At 36.8% G+C, this 23,020-nt stretch overlaps 1 protein-coding gene across 1 annotated transcript in view; it reads left to right on the top strand.

Annotated features, from left to right (window-relative positions):
* The first annotated feature begins 436 nt into the window (after positions 1-436).
* LOC136013373 (cell adhesion molecule DSCAM-like) overlaps positions 437-23,020 on the top strand; it is a 93,925-nt gene continuing 71,341 nt past the window's right edge. The window contains exons 1-4 of the mRNA XM_065677132.1: positions 437-495; positions 6,864-6,964; positions 13,163-13,480; positions 18,127-18,273. Coding sequence (XP_065533204.1) covers positions 437-495; positions 6,864-6,964; positions 13,163-13,480; positions 18,127-18,273 — 625 coding nt within the window. The remainder of the gene's footprint in view (positions 496-6,863; positions 6,965-13,162; positions 13,481-18,126; positions 18,274-23,020) is intronic.

Raw genomic sequence — 23,020 nt, 5'->3', positions numbered from 1 at the left:
ACTTTTTAGAACACATACGTAAATGCAATGTACTGGGGAAAGAAGTCTGACACAACCTTAGCAAAAGAAGGCTATGCTTTTTTGAGGCAATCAAAGCAGGTGGCAAGGAGAATGTAGTCAGTATAATGTAACTAGATCTTTAAAAGGAGTTCATCAAAGTGTCATATCAAATAGTATGAAAGAAAGATGCCATGGGGTAAGAGAGGTCCTTGTGTAGATTAATGATAGGCTAGAAAAGAAATAGAAAACATATAACTCATTTTCATGCTGAAGAGAGAACACTGTCAGGGATCTGTGCTGGTTTATGGGTTGTTCAACATATGCATAAATTAACTGAAGAAGGTTATAAATATTAAAGTCTTCTGATGGAATAGTTTGAAGAAAGCCCAACTTGCACATAAGTAGAGACAGAAAGATTTATAAAGATCATGCAATAATGGGGACTAAAATGGCATGTTGGGAAGAAAACAAGCGCAGAACACTGCAAACAAAAAGGTAATTCTAGTTAATTGTGTAATATTGGCATTGAAATTAGCTGTCACCACTAGGAAAGGATTGTTCCCTGAACATCTTTTATCAGCCACTTTAGGAGCAAAAATAATGGGTATATGGACATTTGGCATAACATTCTGTTCTACTGTTATGAAAAATATGGTATTGATTTTTGTTTGTTTTTAAAGAAACTGAAGGCTTAAGGATTGTTTTTCCTTTCACTAAGATTTATGTAGAACATTGTCATCCTACTGCCAAAAGTGATAACAAAATAAATGAGTGCAGCTGTTCTTAAGGCATGGTCTTTCTGAAGTATTCGGCTAGGGAAGCTGGAAGGGAACAGATTTGTTTAGACTGAGTTTACAATGATGTAGTGAGAGATACATATTGCTGTTACTTTAGTGGTGTAAGTTATTGAACAGTATTTCACTTGGGTCAGTCCCTCACTGTAGGTCATTGAGGCTACTTGTTATATCTTTGGATTAATTTATTAAAAAGCTTCTGTAGACCAAGTATTTTAGTGTATATAATTGGAGAACAGAAATATGCTTTTCATACAAAATATGCTTTCATATGAAGGCTGAGTCTGCAACGTAAAGTTGATAACATTATGCAGTGGACTGGTAGACATTTATAAGATCAGATATGGTGCATATTACTTTATCTAATGATGTTATAAAACCGAAGAGATTTTGCTGCAAAGAAAGTGCCAGGACTTTTTTTCTCACTGCACCTGAGTGAGGAAGTGCTATGTCATTATTTGTATTTTAAATCATTGGAAAAAACCAGGAAAGGCCCAAGCACAAATTGTCACTGGTATTTAGGTGTTCAAATTTCACTGAAGCTCAAAGAAATCTGGGGTTTGCTAATGTTGGGCTTTGAGGCTCATCATTGCTTTGATGTGATGCTGGAAGCCTGATGGGGGAACTAAAAGAGAACCCGGGAATTTCCAAGTCGCGGCTCAGCATTTCATGTGCTTATTTTTCAAGTAGAAAAGAGGCCTTCAGTGCAAACTAGCCTGGCATTTTGTCAAAGTATCTAAAATGTAAATGTCTGTTCTATGCTCATTCTGTAACCATCTTCATAATATTTCCATATGCATTTCTGTTCCTCAACTGATTAGCATGCTAAACTTGCCATTTCCAAACTCTGAATGTCATCTTGGGATCATTCAGAATGTTAAAATACTCTTAGAGAACTTATTTTTATGTTGGTAGTATCTTTTCTCCATTTTAGATGCTATACAAAAATAGAGAGATGTTGTAATTTTAATTACATATATTTAATCTCTTCCTAAACCTTTCATCCTCCAGCAAAACCCATCTTCAATGAGATTTTGTTTCTCATGGAGTAAAAGAAATGTAATGGACTGTGTTTACTTTGAAATTCTAATATTTTCTGTGCATGCTATGTTGTAGGAATTATATAGTAAACCCATAACAAAAGAGAGTACTAAACTGCAGTTGTTCAAGTACTGAAGTTATTCCATAAGTTATAGTTTGTTTGGTTTTGTTAAGAAACAAAATTAAATCCTGAAAACTTGTTTCAGATTTGTCATAGTTCTGATCTTCTACAGCAATAGTCATGAATGCCAGTACATTTTGCTTTTTTTTTTTTTTTTTAGATCTCACTTAATGAAAATTAGTACATCATGGTGATCTCAGAAGCAGCTTAGGAAAAATGCAAGCAATAACCAAATACTAATGATGATTCTTTTCTTCATTATGCCTTGTTGTGTTGTAGTATTTGAGCTACTTAGTGCCTGCCTAAGTACTGGTTTTATTTTGATGCTTACTAGGGCTAAATCACTTGAGGAATCTTTCAGCAATTTCATTATTAAAATAGTCAGTATGGTGTGCAAGTTTTGTTTGCTTTGTTAAAGTAAGACTATCTTCTTACACCTATTGGATCTGGCTGTTTGTGCTGACGAGAAGTAATTGTTTTGTGGGTTTTGTGTTCCCCTTCCCCCTCCCCCTCTTTTTCCTTCGTCTCCCCCTCCTTTTTTTTTTTTCTTTTTTTCTTTTTTTCTTTTTTTTTTTTTTTTTTTAGCTCTGCATCACTTGAGAGCTCATCCTTGAGCAAGACAGGCAGCTATGCCCTCTCCACTCCATGTTCCTCTGGTAGTGTTGTGTATGGTACATGAGGAAGGGCTGCTCTTGTTCTGCAGTTAGGCTGTAGCTGTGACTCAGCCCCAGCCAGCATTGTCTAATATGACAGGCAAACTGTCGGAAAGAATACAGTCAAATTAAGAACTTGTCCCCATGGGTGGAAAAATCTAGCACAGTTGTGAAGTAGCATTAGTGAAGCAAAATGCGTAAGACTTGCAGCATGTTCTACAGAGGTTTGAAAATGTACAGCAGACCAGGAACTCCAAATACCAAGTGGTCATGCTATAGAAGCGGTTGCTAATCCAGGCAAGAGTCTGCTCCACAGAGACATTTCTGGAGTTCAGGAATTTTTTACATTTGTGTATTTTCAAGTACCCTAACTTGTTCTGCTTTTGCAGACTTGTGGAAAAAGGACTCTTGGTTAAATCATTTGCAGTTAAGCTTGAGATGAAACAATTGGGGAGAGGGGGGAAGTAAAATTATGCTTCCTGAATGGAAATGCTCTTATACCACAATATTATATGATGTATGATGCAAATGATACACCATGTTAACACTACATTTTTGCCCTTGATAAGCAGTGGTGATGCTGGCGACTTGGGACCATTAAGACTACAGGTTTTGTTCAATGTTTCCTAGTCAGGAAGTACAGAAAAGTACTACACTTTAGCAGTTTCTGGAAGAATGCTGGTTTTCAGGCAGTGCTGCAGAGGTTGCTCTATTTGTAGTGATGCTCGGTTTACATCCATGGCCCTGGTGGGCAGATTTTGCATCTTCCTTTAGCAGGGATGAGCAAGTGAGCAGAATGGTGTCAGTGTTGGAAACAGTATACCACCAAAGCTTTGACCTACTTCTTTCTGCATTTTCTTCTAACACCAAGGTATTTAGCAGTGTTTCTGTGTGACTTCTTACAGTAAAACTTCATGCTTTATATGCTGATGCCTGTCAGCATGCATTTCAAACTCTCATGCTTGTACTTACTGGATTAGCTCTCTGATGCTATCTAGGTAGAAGCTGCGCACCTTCAGCTGAATCCCAGGCCTCCATTTGTACCTTTCTTTCAGGATAATTTTGTTTCTTTCTCCCAGCTCTGAGTCCATTCAAGGAGAAAGTGTGTTTCCTCACAAGAGACTGAGCATGGAGGGGGAGTGGGATACATCTGGGCATCATTCAGATCTTTCCCTCTGTTTTCCTTCCCCTTTCTCTCCTCTCATAGTTTTGGAATAGATCTTTCTGTGGTACATATTCAACCTGTTTTGGATTTATAGAAACTTTTACCAGAGTCAACTTTCAGTTGTGAAACAAAGATTGCTTCTGGGTTGTAAATGCAGGAGCCCACTGAACATGTAATTGTTGCTGCTGATGGCAGGAGGCTTCTTGAGCTCATGAGAGGAATTAGCTGACTTAACATTTGCGGGCCACTTTAGAGGATACTCAGTAGTGATTGTGATGTAGTATAATGCAACTCAGAAGTTGGGGTTTGCAAGTCTCTTGACATTTTGGGGGTTTCAACTCCTCTTGTTTCTTTTAGCTTAATGGTTGAAAGGTTTGCTTGGTTTGATGGGAGACTAATTCTGGCAATAGGGTTCACTCTCTCACTGCAAGTGGAGGGTCACTCACAGGAAAAAAAAGAAGGTGTCCTGTCTGTTTTCACGATGTAGGTGGGCAGCGGGGTGCTATGAGAAAGTATTAGGTCAGCTGCAGCATTTGTAGGCAAGCCCCAGACTGAAAGCTGCTAGATCTCAACCAGTGAAACTTTGGAAGTAATGACTCTATTTATGGAAAAAGTGATGATTTGTAAATCAGTGAAAAACAGATAAACAAATATTCATTAATTCAGATTTTCAGAACCCTGTGACACAGTTAATCATCTTTATTTCTCTTGCTCATCAAATATTTTTTGTGAGAAAAAATGAATCAAAGGCTCTTATTTCTGTCTGGTTGCCTTTGGTGTCCTTGCAATGTGTTCTTTATGGAACGAGTGGAGTTGAGGTTATGCATTGGACTCTCGCTGAGGAGCAAAGACACACTTTTTTTTACCCCCAAGTTGAAAATTATTTATTTATTTGGTTTTCAGTTTGTCCCGATGCACTTAAATAAGGGGAAAAACCTCACCTACACATCTCACTCTGGCAGTTTTAGCCCAAACTGGAATACCTATCCCACATATATATCTGCTATTTCATTCAGTCAATTATTGAGCACAGAATTAAAAGTAAGCATTTGAATCACAAAGTGATGATTCATTTTTAGCTGGTTTAAGGCTCCCATCATTCACGTATATTGCCACTCAGCACTTCTGTGTGCACTCAGGTCTCCACAGTGCACTCCACCAAAACCCACACTTCTCTCCTTTCCAGAGATCCAACTCATTTGTGAGTTCTGCTTCTTTTTGTGGTTTCACCTGAGGACCTTTTCTTTTAATTGTGGATGACTGCTTTGATTTAATGGAAGTTTCTGTCCTGTGAGAATAATGATGTAATACTGTGTGCTTTTTTCTGTAGAGATCATTTGTTGTAGGCAAAAACAATTGCATACTTAATTATCCTCATTAGTGGTTCTGATTTTGAAACTGATTCAAATGAATACTCCATTGGAATAAAAGGTTGAGCATTGGCACACTGAATCAGAGTAGCAATTTGAAAAAGCATAATTTCTTTTTTTGTTCCTTTTGGTGGACACATTGTAATTTTATACTATTTAGCCTTAAAATGCTGGCTACCATTACACACCATACTACATAGGAAGCAGTTCAACACTGGGAAATTATGTACTGTGGAAATAATTTTGGCTTTCTGAATGATACCAATTATGCAATTATATACATCAGAACAGTACAAAAACTAACCAGCTCATCCATGCTTGCTGTAGACTATATTCTTCCTTTGACTTTTTTCCCATTGCGTTGTACTGCAGTAGCAATTGTAACAATTTACAAGACTGTTTCAGTATCCAAAAGTCAAACATCCAAGAAATGTTTTTTACTTCAAATTTTTATTTTACCGTGTGTTAAGCCAAATCTCTGGGGTGACCACTCAAAACAGGCACCTGCTAGAGTGAAATTAGTGAATAGCTCGATTTCTTTGTACAGATCAATTTTGGAATGTTATATTTTGCAAATTAACACACTCCTCATTCTCTCAGAGCTTTTCTTTATACAATGAAAGCATAAATAACTAATAGACTTGTCCTGGTCTTTGTCAAGGCTTTCCATCCCAGCGATATTACAAACCCTTCCTTGCTGCATTACGCTCTCTCCTCAGAAGGTGAGAGGAGGAGGAGGTCCAGGGGCAGAGGAAAGGCTTCTGCCTGCAACTGTCCCTTATCTCCTTATTCCTGGATTCCATCTTCCCCATTATGTTTGTCCCGGGCACTCCTCTGCCACTATACCTGGATGTCAAGTCTGGCAGGAATGCCTGGCAGGGAGCAGCTAGGATTCCCTCTGTCATCTGGCTTCACGACGGTCTCTGGTAGCCACCACAAAGAAAAGTCAAAAAGCATTTTGTTCAAATTTGGAGATTTCAGGTTTCAAATTGCCGCTCAGAGGTGCACTGGGTCTCCCTCCTTTCCCTGTGCTGACTGAGGCCACTGCAGGTGCTGGTGCTCACTTCAAGCCCAGCATCTCAGCCTGCCAAGGACTCAACAAGCAGCTTACCCATGCAAAGCTCACATTTGCACAAGTGAGTATTTTGTAATTGAAAAATTGGTGAAAAACATTCTTCACACTTTTATGAGGCCTGTGTAAGAATGATCAGAAAAAATCTCTGTTGTCAGAACAATGGATGCTTCAGCATTTGCTGCTGGAAGATACATATTTCTGTGAGAAACACAAAGATGTTTTTCTGCCTATTGTTCTCATGAACACCTGTGATCTGACCAGTGCAGAGCTCCCTTCCTTTTTGCAGGAGATAACTGCAGACTAAAAATTGGGCTTTTTTTTTCCCCCTGCTTTTCTCAGCAGTTTCCAAGAAAGTAACATTTAACAAGAACATCAAACTGGCTGATAAAAAACAAATGTTTTTCCTTTGACTGCACTGTTGACTTGACTTGAAACTATTGTAGGTGGTGGTGTTTAATTTGTCCTTTTGTGTTTATTTTTACTAATATAGTAGTTTAATATACTCACCTTTTTGTTAATTATATTTGTAATCTTAAATAATTTTGTGCAATTGACAATTTTGTTTTCCATTTTAAAGCTGTTTTGTGTTGATTTTAGCGTGTGCTCATTATTTTTCATTGGTGTTGTTTTCTTTGTTCTGTTAGTTCTTTCAGACTTTGGAGTCTGGTCAGAGCATCTCTATCCAGTGTTGTTTCCCTGATCTTAAAAATACCTATCCTGCCTCCACCTGAAACTTATTCCTTGCGTGAGTTGTGTTTTACTCTTCCTCCCCTCAAATGGGGAGGAATATTCAGTCCTTACAGATTTAGAGGGGACTAATGAAATTTCTGCCTGGAGTCAGAATCAAAGCCAAAGTTGTAAAAGGACATTTGTTTTACATTTACTCTAATAAAGTTTATGATATTTATCAACCTTGTATGTTAGTCATTAGATAAAACCCCTAGAGGGAGACATGATCACAGATGGATTATTGTAATGCCTCATCACTCTGATCTTTTCACAATAGCTGAAGTAATTTCTCTAGGTCACTTTGCATAGCCTGTTACTTGATAATTGAGTAGTGAGAACAACGTTACTGTTTGTAGGTGTCTAATCACTTTTTACTTCCTTTTAAAGGCTTTTAATTTATTAAGGGAATATGTATTGAAGGAAAGGAGAAAAGGTGTATTTGGGTTTAAAAAAAAATAAAAAATCATCCTAAACAGTCACATAGCTTGGTAGCGTTGCACCCTACCACCCACCCAGACTGCCTTTCTCTGGCTTTGTTCTGCACTGAGTAATCTGCATATTTGTGATTGCATTTGTAATGCTTCTTCTACAGGTTTGAAAGGCAAGGCACTCTGAAATGTTTCGTTTATCAGTTCTCTATGTCTGTTTATGCAAGAAAGATTATCCTAGCATACGAAATTGTTTGGATGTCGACAGCGTAATTAACCTGCAGTATGATCCTGTTAATTCAGTTTCCTTAAACATAATTTATTGTTTAGATGTCTTCAGCCATTTTATTACAAATGTTTTAGGGTTTTATTGGTTGCTTTTTACATTAATTCCATTAAATTGTTTTACAGTACCTTTCTTTTGCCTTGCAAGGAATAATCAATATTTTATTTTCCTCTGGTAATGAGGATTTCAGGTTTTTTCACTGGACATATGGGAAATGGGGCTTAAATTCTGTTCTTTAAATGTCTCAATTATTTTGTTGTATTTGGGTCCAAAATTTCACAGAGTAGTTGCACCTCTACAAAGCAAATGCATATTTTAGTAATGCCAAGTGGGATATTCTGCTGTAGATGTGCATATTTTTTTAGCTTTAAATAAAATGAGGTGCAAAATTGTTCGAATGATAAATTCTACCTAGTAGCTGTATGTTTTTAAGGGTTATGATCAGTATGATGTTTTCTTGCCTGATGATGAAGGACCAAATGAAGTGAGTGATTTGCCCCACCAAAATGGGGGCTAAACTGCATTTTAGGCAGTGCTTGTTGTCTTAAATTACCTGTGCAAAAGGCTCAGAAAACCTGCTCTCCCAGCCTAGGCATGATTTTCCAACTGTCAGCTTTTGCTGGAGTGTGTTGTCCCATCAATGTACAAAGTGGTCCCAGGCATCTTCCATTCCAACAGCAGGTTGTAAGAGTCATTGCGAGGAAAGAGCTTTATGAAAAATGGGTGTTCTTGGGTCACTGATTTCCAAGAGAGGCAATGTTTAGACTTTATTCTATACTGCCTTTTTTAATTATTATTATTATTATTATTATTATTATTATTAATGTTTTTTCATTGTACTCGTTGGGTTTGCTTCTAGGTTTCCTCTACATTGCTGGCATTTAACAGTGAGAAATTCTTAAATTTTAAGGTGACACCTTATGCAAGGTATTAAATCTAAAGAACATACTTGATCATTGCCCAGTTCATCAATCACAACATCACTGAGGGGAAAAATAGAGGAAATATTAATGTCCAGGGCTGTGGCAAACGTGACATTCCACTGTAAGACAGTTAAGGCTGTTGCTATAAACCCGCTGTTGTGCAAGAGAGCAGTCAACTGCTTAATTACATAATTTATCTTTTCTACTTTGATTTTTATTTTATCTAAATAACCTCAGTACTCTCTTGGCTCTAGACTTTCACTTTGATTCATATCTTTTATTTTATCTATATAAATATTTCATGCATGATTTGATTAATCAAATGAATGAGAAATAATTTTCCCTTTGTTTTGAAATTGTTATTCATTTAGGACCAAAATTCCACCTTGCATAAGCATTGCACGGATAGAATTTAGCCTTTGAAAAGGACAGGGAGGCAACTGAAATATAAATAAGTATCAATTAATTGTTCAGAGACATTTTTGAATATGTTGAATTTTGTTTTGCCCAAAAGTATTTCATTTTTTTCAGGAACTGAAGAGGAAACTAGAGCTTTAAATGGTCACTTGCAGAATATGGAGAAAGGGATTTGGAATATTGTGAGGCATAAAAAGCTAGCTTCAAAAATCACAAATGTTATTTAAACTTACTAAAACATGATGAAATGTACAACGTCAGCATTGCATTCTGACACCAAGTTGAACAGATATAAATTTTTATGTTACATGCAAATTCTGTGAAAGTATTCGCGTTTGGCATCATTATGGTAAAGATTCTTAAAAGTGAAGCAGTCTGAAGTGGGACATAGAAGTGGAGAAAGGGTAGAGGAGGATTCCCCACGGACAGATATTGCCAGTTTGCTTTTGCATATCTTTTTTCATCTCTTCATTGCAGCTGATGCTGATCCCTCCAGGGCACAAGATCCTACACAGAGCAAGCCCAAGCCTGATCCAGTAGGTAGTTTAAATGTAGGATCTTCTCTCTTGCATCTTAGTGATATCTCCTTCTGCCCATTAAAAAGGATTGTAAAGACCCAGCTTCAGCTTATTTTGTCTTGTGCAATATACAATGAAGCCTTGCTAAATGAATGCCCTTACAGGCAAAAGTATCCCAAGTGTTATTTGCTAGGACCTTATAGAAGACCTTTAAGTGCACAGCATATATATATGTAGGGGCTGCAGCCCCCTGGAGACCTGGAGAAAGGAGTGACATGCCAGAAGACAATAAAGGTTACCTCTATACAAACCAAAAAAGCAAGTCCAATCTTAGCTATGCCAATAGGTACAGTAAATACAAAGCCCAGCCTAGATCTCAGTACCTGTCTCTGTCCAGTCTGGTTTTATCTACCCAGACTGGCTATATATTGCTCAGCCTCACATTCTGAGTGTGATCGACCTGCAGCTTCACCGACCAGCTTGTCTTGAGATAAGCCACTTTACTTGACAGGAGATTTCTCAAGTGCTGAAAGAAATTTTTTATCAGGATGACATATTCAGCACTTTGCTAGGCACAGTGCAGCAGCATTATTCTCTCCTGAAAAGTAGAAGAAAATTTCTTGGCTATTATACTTTGTCAGTTCTCCTTATAGCTTCAAGTAGTTGGATCTAAGGAATTTTGACTGAACTTGCATAAAATGTATCCATCCTTCCACTTTGTCACCTTGGCATTTCAGTTCGGGCATCCACTGAATGCTGATGAGGCGCAAGCTTCCTCCTGTTTCCCTTACGTATTATTTGTCTCAATAATAAATAAGCCTTATTCAGGAGGAATCTTTGATTTTCCTTCCCTTGGACTGCTAGCTGATGTCATATCTTTGAAAATACTGCTGTCATCTCTGTTCAGGCCAAGTGTGGCCATTTTAGTTCTGTCTTAGAGGTGTTCTAGAGGTCCATTCCTGCAGAGCAGGTTGTGGGAAGAGCGGGGTAGAGAGGGCTAGGCCCGTGCCTGTTTGCCTGGGCCCTTAGAATTTAAGCCATTGGTCTGGAGACAAAAGACTTCAGAAACCTTGTTTTCAGAATATCATGTAGGCAGTTGGTAGAACCTGTCTGATTCTCCTCCCCACCCCCCCTTCTATTTTTACTCTTTGTTTGCTTGTTTTGTTTCCTTGTTTTCCCTTTAGATATTTCTCTTCACTTTATATATATATATGTAACTTTCATCAACTTTCTCTGTCACTCTCCCTTTGCAACTTTTAGTCTGAGCTTGCTTCTGCTTACTACAAAATATGGTGCTTAGTTGGATCATATTTTACCATTAAGTAACATATAATTACATATTGTCTTTGACTTGTCTCAGTTTCAATTAGGTTTTGATAGATCACTGGTTCTGTTTCTCAGCTAATCACTTTCTTCCTATGTTATAAAGAAATATCTTTTTAATAAAAGATTCTGAAATCCCATTTTTGTTGTTGAATGTATCCAAGTAGCTCAGACATTGTTTTCCAGCACAAAATGCATCTGGATTGTCAGCATTGTGTATATGTGTGTGTATTATAGCACTACAATTATTTTCTAGGGATCTTAGTGTGTTTCTGTCTGCCATTAAGATGAATGTGTACCAGATGCTGGTTTAAAATGAAGCACTATTGCATAGGCTGATGGATGGAAAGTTTGTCAAAAGTAGTGAAAGCTTCTACAGGGGATACAAAGCAGCTGGAAAAATTCATTGTTATGTGCTGCTAGTATGAGTCTCTAGTTCAGCTGTGCTGCATTTTGATTAGAAAGCTAGATTCTATGGAAGCGTCAAGCATAGTTCCCTGATATTCTCTAGTTTTATGGTAGTTGCAATTTTGTATTCACCTCTTTATTCTTGGCCAGCAAATCTACCCTTTTTACATGAATGTCTACTAAGAAGCAGTATAGTATAATAAAAGTTGGCAAATGTGAACTGTATTTATTACTTCTATGCGAATGTCTTGTTGGCCAATGGAAATTAAAATGCTCTGTTGATTGTTTCACTTGTGTTTGTAGAGAATAGCTTGTACAGCAGATGAACAATGCCAAATTTTATTTTTTTTTTAGTTCTCTATTATGTTACCAACAATACAGTTCTCTGCTTCAAAGTATGACTATAATTAGAAGTGTGATTATGCAAAAGTGGCACCATCTTATTCAGCCCTGCTTCTTGCTACGCTTAGTTCTATTGTGACTATTTTTACTTTATAGATAACCAAGTTTCCTCTAGGGCTGCACTAACTAGGAAGAGTTTGTTTCTTGCAGAGGACTTTATTCTCTACTAGCACCTTTCTCATCTATATGCAGGGACTTGTCAGCTCCAGTGCTTGAAATTAATTCTTTTCGAGTCTCCAAGTGCCTTTCATCCTGCCCTGTGCTGTCCATTTATCTGTCTGCCTCCTGCATGCCAGACATCCTTCCTTATTGCTTTAGGAGTGGCTCTCTTACTTTTTCATTTCTAGGAATTCACAATGCCAGTCATACTCTCTTTTGAGGACGTCTCTCCTGATGGGAAATTCCAAAATGCTATTTGGAAGATAGTATCTTCCCATCTTATATCTCCTCAAGATCTCAGAAGAGAGGAGGAAAAAATTTTGTACTTCAAGCATTTGCACAAGGCACTTCATGTCTTAATGTTAGGATTGCAAGTTATTTCTTGTGCAAAAAAAACCCCTTGAAATATGTCTCATTGATGCTCACTTGGGTCTGACGCATTATGATTACCTTTTCAAAACCTTACTCCTGCATATGTATAGCAGAATGGTGGTATTGGTAATATCTCCTACCATTTAGTGGAAACCAGAAACTGTGCCTTACACTGATATGCTCTCAGTCAGAGAAGGTTAGGAAAGTGTTTTGAATGAAATGTTGGGGAACCTTCCAGCCCTCCAGGTAATAGCTACATAGCCCATGGCAGAAGTGTTCAGAAGAAAGAGGGCTAACCTTCTGCCCTGGCCAATGCAGAGTTTTTGTAGTGCTGCAGGATCTGTGGTTTAAGGTTGGGTGGGGAACTATGATCACATGGATGGCAGAATCAAGATTACAATAAGCATGCTTTGTACCTAAGTCTTTAGGTCTTTATTAAAAAGACCCAGCCAAATTACATAATGTATTTATTGAGTTGTGTCTGTATCAATTATAGATATGTATTATCATTAAGGAATTATGGATATTTTATCATTGCTCAGTTCTTTTTATTTATTTTGCCACGGAAAGACTGTAAAAAGAAGTTTAAAATACTAACAGAAACTCCCTGTGTTTCAGGCAGACATTTAGATGCTAGAAATTTCATGAAAGTAGGTGACTGCTGGATTTTTGGTGTCCTCACAAAGAACACTGCATCCCCAAATGTTAAAGTGTTCATCTGTTTCAGTTTACTCTATAAAGAAAGGGATTTTCCTTTTTATTTTTGGATGCAAACCATTTAATGTGCTTAATCCAGTGACATTTTCTTAAAAAAAAGAGAAACATTTTATTAGAGCTTGCATTAGGATCCAGGTATTTTGATTACCTTCCTTAGGCATTGTAATTGATTTTGTGGCAGATGACAATCAAATTGTTTTGTGTGAAGCTGAAATTTCTTAGGTTTTCAAGGTCTGTTCTTTCTCTTTTTTTGTCTTGCAGTTTTCAGTGAAGATCTACATGCCAGTCTATATTTTGTCAATGCATCTCTGCAAGAGGTAGTGTTTGCTAGCACCACAGGGACATTGGTACCCTGTCCAGCAGCAGGGATCCCCCCTGTGACGCTCAGATGGTACCTAGCGACGGGCGAGGAGATTTACGATGTCCCAGGGATCCGCCACGTCCACCCCAATGGCACTCTCCAAATTTTCCCCTTCCCTCCTTCAAGCTTTAATAACTTAATCCATGATAACACTTACTATTGCACAGCTGAAAATCCTTCAGGGAAAATCAGAAGTCAGGATGTTCACATTAAGGCTGGTAAGTATAATCTTTTATTGGGTTCAAATAGGCTTGAGGAGGGAGAAAATTTGGGTGTTTCAGATAAAGAGTAGCAGCAGCTGTGAATCAAAGAAGACAGGCCAGAACTGTAACCTCTACACTCTTTACAATATTAAGTAAAACAATGGTTTCTTCCTGCTCCTCCCTGATTTGATTTATTTTGGTGGTGAAAAGTTAGTTTTCCACAGATCGTAATTAGTTGGGCTTCTGCACAAGTATAAGGAAAAATGAACTGATAATGAGTAATCAGACCATGATTACTCATTAAAAAGCTGTGAGAGAAAAAGATGCAGTCTTTGGATTTTGTAAGGGACTGGAAGAAAAGAGGAGTTCTTACCCAGTCACATCCCTTCTCATTTGCTTGTATTCGTGCTTCATTTTGAGAGAAAAACCTGTGTCCTGTGTAATGATGTTGGTTCCACAGTCGGTCCTTTCTGGTTAAACTAAAAAATGCAAATGAGCATAATAGTTTTGTGTCTCTTTTCTATACTGACTGTGTGCAGACTGGGTCAGCCAGCGGAGAATCAGAGTATGAGCAAAATCAGGTTTTTGTTGCAACACATAAACACATGATTGAATATTTTTGTTTGAAAGTTTTGTCTATGCATTTCAGTTAAGTAAAATATTTAAACAAAAAAAAAATGAAAGCAAGTCTGGGAGCTGACCCTGCCTAATGCAAATCCTCATAACCTCTCTTGTTGATGGAGCTATGCTAAGGTTTTTTGGGTTTTGTTATTTTTATTTTTATTTTCAGAGAAGTATCTTTCCTTCAGAGACAGGCCTTCACAGGAGTTGCATAGGGAAAACTGAACAGTTAAGCAAGTAGATTTGTCTGTGACTCTTGAAATAAGAGAATGTATTTTCTTCTTCTCAACAATAAATTAATATTCAGAGATCTGTAGTTTGTAGACAATTAGAAGGCAAGAGTAAAAAATAAGTTTCATAAATTCATGTCTTATTAAAATTTTACTCTAGAAAAATGGGTTTTCTTGTGCAAGTGACTAGTAGAAGCAATTCATATATGCAACGTTATGCATACATGAAGTTCCTATAATGATCCATGCTTCTTTTGAAAATGCTTAGCTGTCCACAAATCAAAAAAATCCAAACCCCAAAGATTTGTAACAATATAGTATAAATATGTTTGGAACTTGGTTCTGGTTTTTGTGCTTTTGGTTTTACTTCAGTGGATTTGTGGGCAAGTTGTCCACTTTTGACAGTTGTTGGCAGAATTATATTCAAAGAAAGCATAATATTTTCTTGCCCTTTGTGGGTTTGCTAATGTATCTCAAGTTTAAGTGTCCCTTGCATAGCATTTTTACTAGTATTAGTTTCCATTTTTAACATTTTTTAGACAAAATAATGTGGTGATGTAAAGGAGGCGAATATTTGCAATGTTGATAGCTACAGCTCTGAACCAGTGTTCATTTACTTGTGAAAGCATATGATGTGGTTCACAGGATACAGCTATGTTTGTTGCTCAGCATTGGTCCAATGGAACCCAGAAAGAAGTCTTCTTTCTCTGTTTGAGAAATACACCTCACAAATGGAAGAAGGGCCTGAAAAAAAAGGCTTTGCAGTAGGTGTCTGTAGCTGCTTGACTCATAAATTAGCAACTCTTTTTGGCCAAGTCAGAAATGCCTTTTTTACCTCTTTTTGTTCCATTTTTAGCCTTTTACCTCTGATACATTATTTCTCCGTATGATTCGATTTCTCAGTTAATTTGAGGTTTGGATAACAAGTTAAACAAGTCCACTTCCTTCATAGAAACTGGTACTGTATGTCAGAGCTGTCATTGTTCCTGATGGCAGACAATAGTTATTAGTAAGTATCTTTTCCAAAGGCTTGTGTAATTCCCTAATATGAGGAAAATACTATTCTTCTGAACACAACAGAAAGTGTATTTTTATGTTCAGTTGAGAAATCCTGCATTGCTCAAATATGAAGTGATAAACATAATTTTTTTGTGTCTTACTTTCAATTAAATTTCTGGTCATGTGAAATCAGTACAGTTTCAGATTTCCCCAAAATGATGCTAATTAAGGCCAGCCTTTTCAAATCTCTCTTCTTCTCCATCTCCTCCTCCTTCCTGTGCCCACCAACAGCAAGATTTCCTAGAAATACAAAAGTAATCAGTGGAGGATCCAATCATAGTACAGTCATACAAAAACTTATGCAGCTTTACCTATTCTCACAGTCAGCTTGAGGAAGTCTGAAGCTCATTTATGGGATTCCCCAAAAATATGAGTAGGAGAGGTAAGGGTTCTAGCTCACAGTGCTTGTAATTGTGGCTTTGCATATAATTTTGCATATAATGCAACACGCATTCCCTGCACCTCAAAAAACATAACCCCACACCTAGACACCCAACCCAATCTTCTTTCAGGCCAGTCATACATGTGATTAAAGGGGCATATCTCCATTTCATCCTCAAGCTTTCCTCTGTGCAGTCATGGCAGGGAAGAATATACCTTTTTAATAAAAGCTGAAATTCTCATATAAATTCATGACTCGGAGATGTGGGATTTAAAATAAAAAAAAAGATATATCAGCAAGTCATTCATGGGAACTGACAAAACAATGATCTTGAAATAACCAAGGGGCCTCTGAAATCACAATAATGTAAAGTTTTTAAGCAAAGAAATAAAGAAACCTCTTTCCAGTTTTTGTGCCCCACATATGGTTTCTCTATTTGCTTTTACAGAAATGATCAACCAGGCAGATTTTCAAAATGGCTAACAGTTCTGAAAGAATACAAAAACCTTTAGCAGTGTGTTAGGATATTTCTGCTAAAGAAGCCCTTTCTGTAAACTGTGATTGGATCATGAGCATTAATGTCAGCCTCATTAAGATGATCTATGTGCCATTCCTGCCAGTGTAGAACAAGATTAGGGGGCTGCTTCATCATAGTGCAGTGTTTTATCATAGGCACTGTTTTAAAGTCACTGCATTAAAGGTGCTTCTGACATCAGTTCAGCACTGAGGATTAAGAAACTTAATCATTAATTAAAAAGAACTTATTGACTTTTAAAAAACCTAGTGATGTTTATCATATCATAGAAATTAGATTTTTTTTTTTTAATTATTTTTAAAGATATACGTAATATAATTGTATTTGTTTACTTTTGGCTAGAGCTCCTAACTGTTATTCTGCTACGTTCTTGTTTGGGATGGAGAACTTCAGTCTTCCTTTTTGCAGTGGTAGCACTGGATCCGAAAACTCGATGCTGTTTGTGAAAACTAAAGTTATGTTTCAGTACTCAGCCTTTTTTTCTTGAAATACATTGTAAGTGGGGCTGACATTTAGAAATTCCAGTGTTGCTGCTGCATAGAAAGACTTTCGTAAACTCTGCAGAGGTTTTATTGACTCTTCAGTCTAGAATCAATGTGCTAAAACATAATTGGTAGAGTCTGGTATATGTTTGTGGGCAGGATATGTAGGCAAAAAGTGTCATTAATGTGGCAGTTCAGCATGGCTTACTTGCTTACACTGCTGCAGTGGTGGTCTTCTTCCCAGTTACTTTTACCCTCAGGCATATACATGTCTCAGACACATGTCATTTTATAATACATTCATCCTTATTTTCATTGAAACTGTCACTTCAAGACACATAACTTTGTTCACCACCTCAAGATTTATAACTCTGTTGGCTGTGGTGATTTCTTGTTTTGCACCTTGACCTTATGGTCCTATGGAGAGTCTATGTTGCTGCTTGTCCTTTCTTACCTATGTACTTTTTGTAGTAGACAGCATCTGTTTCTTCTCTGCTCTACCACATTCTCCATTAACTGTTGCTCACAGGATATTTTACCACTCATTATTCACTGATTTTTTTTGGTGCAAGGATTTTCCTTCTTTCCATTTTCCTACGCAATGCAACTCTGTCTCACCCCAGCAGTATTAGTTCAGTGTGAAGGATTTCTCCAGTTGTTCCTTTATCATTGTCCATTAAATTAATTCTTTCAGATGCTAAAAAAAAAAATATATCCTGGATATAAGTGTCCCTGTGACGTTTTTTTAACACAACTCTGAATCATAGTTTCTGTTTTCTTAACATTAACCTATTTCTTTCAATGTTTGTCAGTTGTATGTAGCTCTTTACTTTACCTGCTATCACTTCTCTGTGTTTCTGAGACACCTCACTTTCTCTCTGGCTGTCACCTCCATCGATTTTTCTCCTTCAGTTCTCACTTCTTCAAAATCCTAAATGACACTGACCTTCTTTTCTACCCTCTGGATGTCTAATTCACACAGAGTACTTACATGTACTTTGTACCTTTTGATAGAGGAGAAAACTATTTGTGATGGGAAACAAGGCATGAGAAGCTAGACAAGTAACAGAAGACAGAACACCATTTACCTGTATAAGCATGCAGTTCTTACAGAAGTCTTTCTCCCATTCCTTTAGAATTAGGCAGGAGAACGATACAGAAATATGATAAAATGCAGATTTTGAGGAAACAAAAAGACTTGCTTTCATGAGACTTTGTAATTAGCCTTGCAAAACTATTATTTACTGAGAGAAAAGAATTCACAACCTGAGAAAGTTTGCAAGGCTAACTAAGGAAGTAGATGGGATGTGTGATTATGACTGTTTTAACAAAACCTCTTCTTCTACCTTCAGTTTTACGGGAACCCTATACAGTCCGTGTGGAGGACCAGAAAGCCATGAGAGGCAATGTAGCAGTGTTCAAGTGCATTATCCCCTCCTCTGTGGAGGCATACATCACTGTTGTCTCATGGGAGAAAGACACAGTCTCGCTTGTCTCAGGTAGGCTGTTATGGCTTTCTTTTCCAATTGTCAATGGCAGCTATGGTTCCTGTTTTTTTCCCCAAAATGCCTGAAGTTTATTTTGAGTTAATTATAGCTGAATGGTATGTCATTCTTCCAGTAATGTATTGCACATTAGCATTGCTGCATCCCTATAACTGCGTGTGACGTGAAGGTTTCAGACAGCCCTGCTTTTTCTAGCATGCTTGAGGGGAAAATAACATGTTTTTTTGTTTTATACCAGATAAAAACCAGCTTCCTGGTGCTGTGGCAATGGGTTCACATTTTAACTTTAATAAGGAATGCCTACATGCCAAAGAAATTTGAGTGTCATAAAGCATGCGTTGGGTTGTAATTGTTTTTCATTTGTAATATGTTACTCATGGATAAGAAGAAATCCTGAATTTAAATTTGATTGGTTATGTTTTAATGGGGTATGTAATCAATATTTATACTTTCACAACACTTAAAGCTGAAATATCTTCATAGATAAATATCTTCACAGATAACACTGGAAGCTTAAGCACCCAGCAAACTGTTGCAAGCAGAACATGAAATGAAACAATCTATTCTAAAGCAGTTATATACATTAATCTATTTACTGACAAAGTGAGAAAATGTGAGGCACTGTTGAGGAAGTACAGGGAATTCAGGCAAAGAATATCCAACATTTTAAAGTACAAACATTGTAAGAAATTAATGGGAAAAAGTATGTGTGGGAAAAATATTTTCGGTATGGTAGATATCTAAATTATATATTACACACAGCGCAGCTGTTGTTACACATACAAATGATTTATGTATGCAGAAATTTGAAATATATTGTTCCAGGGTAATGCAGAATGGAAAAAAAGAGTTTGAGTTAAATATTGCTGCAGAGTATATTTAAAAATGTGTTTGTGTTTATGATCTTACAATGTTTGGAAATGTGTTTATGCTTATCAGTATATTAATAACCTTTCTGACAAATGTGGCATTGATGAAAATGGCTGTGTTTCTATATAATTCATTTATAGATTTTATTTCTCTTTGTGTTTTATTGATTCCTTACATAAGCTTGTTCTATTTTTGAAATATAAATATATATATACATATATATACCGAAAGAATTTCTAAGGATTTGGTAGATATTTAAGCACCATATAATTGGTGATCAGTTGTCCTGTACTGCTGGTGCATAGTTTAAGCTTGGTAAATTCACTTCCTTGTTGTGTTTTTGGAATTTGATATGGCATATTATTTTTTTTTTTCATTGAGCAACTGAAACCAAGTGTGTCTTCATTGAGAAGTGGGTAATACCTGAATTTTAGGACTCATCAGCACTTGAGGCAGTATAGTCAGGACAGAGCTGTAATTAAATATGCAAATAAGCTTTCCATTATTCTGTATATAATGATGCACAACTATGTTTAAAATTATCTGAACTATGGTTAAGATTGTCTAATGCTAATAGTGGATGGATGTGTGTTGTGTTTGCTTTAACTTAAAATAGGCTATTACATGATGCATATCAGTGTGTATGAGTGGAAGAGAATGTGTATGCCTGCAGGGTTATTATCTTAATATTTCTTTTAAAGTTTATTCTTTCTGTATTATAAAAAAAAAATGCATATTTTCTCTTGTAAACATAGATTGCATCCTCTCAATCTGATTTTTTTTTTTTTTTTTTTTAAACTTGAGCTTTAGTACCTACCACCTATGTGATATCTTTGAGTGGCTCAATCCTGCCCTTCACCCTGGATTAAGGAGTATAGGACACAGATCTCTGTAATCCTTCTTTAGGGAAGAAACTGTGACATTTTAACAGACTATCATGGCTGTTATTTTAAGATTTTTTCATTCTGGTTAATCTATATTGATTTTAACACCAAACTGATTTTAAACCTTGACTGTGGTTGACTAGGTTACAATCATTAAAAAATCTATTGCAAATGTCAACACTTAAACCAGTTTTTAATTATCTCACAATCTCTTAATTCAACAGAAATCTAAATGGAAATAAAACATTTCATTAAAACTGGTGCTATTAAAAATATCAGTTTATCATATTGGATCACATCACAGAAAATATCTAGTTTCAGAGATGAAATCACAGGTTAGATTACAGGTCACTGCTATCTGTCATGCAAGGGCAAAAGTGAGGCAAGAAAACGTTGCTCCAGTTTAACCACAATGATTACAAGATTTGTTTGTTTGCCACGTTTTAACTGCTGCTTAATGGCAAGAGCATTTAAAAAACAGAACCCACACATGTTTCATAAAACAATTGTGATGAGTTTTACCCATAATCAATTTTGCAATAATCTGGCCATAAACTCAGATGGTAGATGTTGATAAACCTGTCTTAGAATGGCAGTGCTGATGAATAGGATGCAAGACATAACACAACTATCAAGCTGTTTTCCACTATGGTCAACGTTCTGAGGAAATGCATATGCTTGTTTATATAGCCACTGCTAGTGTGGGTGTGGGTAGCTTTGTTGTTGTTGGTTTCTCTTATTGTGTGCTAGATCACCTTCTTTGGTATGCTTCTTATCTCACCATTTAATACTGGGAAAACATCAAGTTCTGATTTTTTTTTTCTAGTTTCTTAACAAAATTAATTTATTGGTTACTCATTAACATCGACAAAAATGAGAGCCGTCTTGAGGGAAAACCTCACTGTGAAAGAGCAAGAATACAAAAAGATATGTACTCAGTGATGATTATAATGGTTTGAGGTGGATAAGGCTTTTTGTTGGAAACTGATAGTGTTTGTTTGAAAAGGAAGAAAAAGAAAAGAAGGAAGGAAAAGAAAGGAAAAAGGAGAGAACAACTTTTTGCTGAATTGATTTATCTGTTACAAATAGAAGACACAAACATCCTAGGAAGCTCACCCCTTACAGGAAGGAATGGGAGAACCCCTATGACAGGAAGCAGGGCAGCTTTATACTGGAGAAGCTATATATGCAAGTGAAGCTTTTTTTTTTTTTTTTTTAGTAAATATTTCATATACCTGTCCATTTGTAGTCTCTGATTACTCGATTCTAATACTAATTTTGATTACTAGGATACAGAGATTTGTAGATGAACCAGAATCCTTTATGTCAGCTGCTACTTACTGATGTAGGTATCAGTTCTTTTTTTATGTAAATTCAATATTTTAAAGAAAAGAGCAAAGTGCTTTTACTTTTCTAATGTAAAGAAAATAGCTACTTTTTTAGAAAGAGTGTTTAAGAGGTGTATTCCTTGATTAAGGCAGTGAGAATTTTCTGCTCTTGTAGTATGCTGTCCTGGACAAAACTGCTTTGTTTGTATGCTTAGTTCTCAGCGAACACAGTGATGTCCATAGTAATCAAAGTGTGTAATAAATATGGCTGGGCAAAAGTATCTTCTGTTCCCTGGCTGCAATTTTATGTCATGCCTCCAGGTTATTGTAAAGTAATTGGGAGTTGAAACGTATCAAGACATATTGCTAGAGCGTTTCCAAGGAGTGTCCAGATAGGTCAGACTCCCTGTTCAATAAAGGGGAGGGTGCCTGTGTTTGGAGCCAGAAATACTGAATTCTGTGAAGTTTCCGTGTGCATGTGCTTGTTTGTCAGGGGGACAGCCAAATAATTGGGGTTGTGCTCCTACATTGTATCTTTCAATGTGATAACGTATCTGAGACCAAAAACACTTTCCAGGGTGTCCTTTAGGGGCCAAGGTAGCTGAAAAAAGATTTCTAAATCAAGGCAAATCCGATTATTTGGGTTAATCTATTCCAGGGAAAAGTAGAGAAGCTCAACTTCCAACAATAAATATACAGAAATCTTTTCATACTGGAAAGAAATCTTTTGAATAATAATTATAGATGAAGATTTTAGCCATCTCCACTAGATACAGCTGTGTTACAGTCTAGTGATAGACAAGGACAGCAGCAGCCCTCTGCAGTTGCCACATTTTATGCATTTGTAGCAGATTATCTTATTTGTGTACCTGTGTCATCTAGTAAAAGCAACCAAGCTTTCCAGTGGTGTGTGTCTTGCCTAATGATCTCTGAGAGGCTGGCAAAATAGAAGGACCGATGGCAACTCTGAGAAGTTTTAAGGGGCTCACAAAGTACAGGCTACTGCTGTATGGACCTCTGCAGCTGTAACTTCAAGATCTCTTTTCTAAAGATCCTTCTTTTCTGAATTGTTTATTGTCAGCTGACTTGAAACTGAGTCTGAAATTCATTTGAATTGTAATAAGCGTAATGATGAGCAACTGAATGATGTGCGCTGTAATGATGTGCAGTTTTCTTTTGTATTGGTAACCAGCTTTTAACACATTGTCATTAGATGACACTGAATATAAAAGTTTAAATACTTCTAAAGTGTTGTGTGACTGATAGCTGCATATGGCTTACCCAAAGGTCAAGTTTTCTTTCTTCCTTACTGCTTTCCCTTACAAGCCATTCCCAAAGAAAGAGACTTTTTGAATAAGTTTTGAGCTGACCTTGCAACCTATTTTTCTAGGCCCTGCAGGACCAAAGAGTGCTGCGAATATACTGTTATAACAACAGCCATAAAACCAAGAAAAAATAGTATAGAAAAGCACCACAGTGCAAATTGTGCTTTTCTTCCTGTTGAGGCAGATGGGAGGCTATTGCTTGGCTTGTATTATTTCTTCTTCACATGCAGAACAGTGAAACTGGACTAGAAGGGAAGGTAAAGGCAATGTTACTGCTGATTCTACTCTGCACAGGTGAAAGCAAAGAGCAGAATCTGTTCGTGTGTTAATTAGC

The sequence above is a fragment of the Lathamus discolor genome, chromosome 4 (assembly GCF_037157495.1).
Source record: "Lathamus discolor isolate bLatDis1 chromosome 4, bLatDis1.hap1, whole genome shotgun sequence".
Taxonomy (NCBI): Eukaryota; Metazoa; Chordata; class Aves; order Psittaciformes; family Psittacidae; genus Lathamus; species Lathamus discolor.
This window is presented reverse-complemented; position numbering and strand designations above follow the sequence as displayed.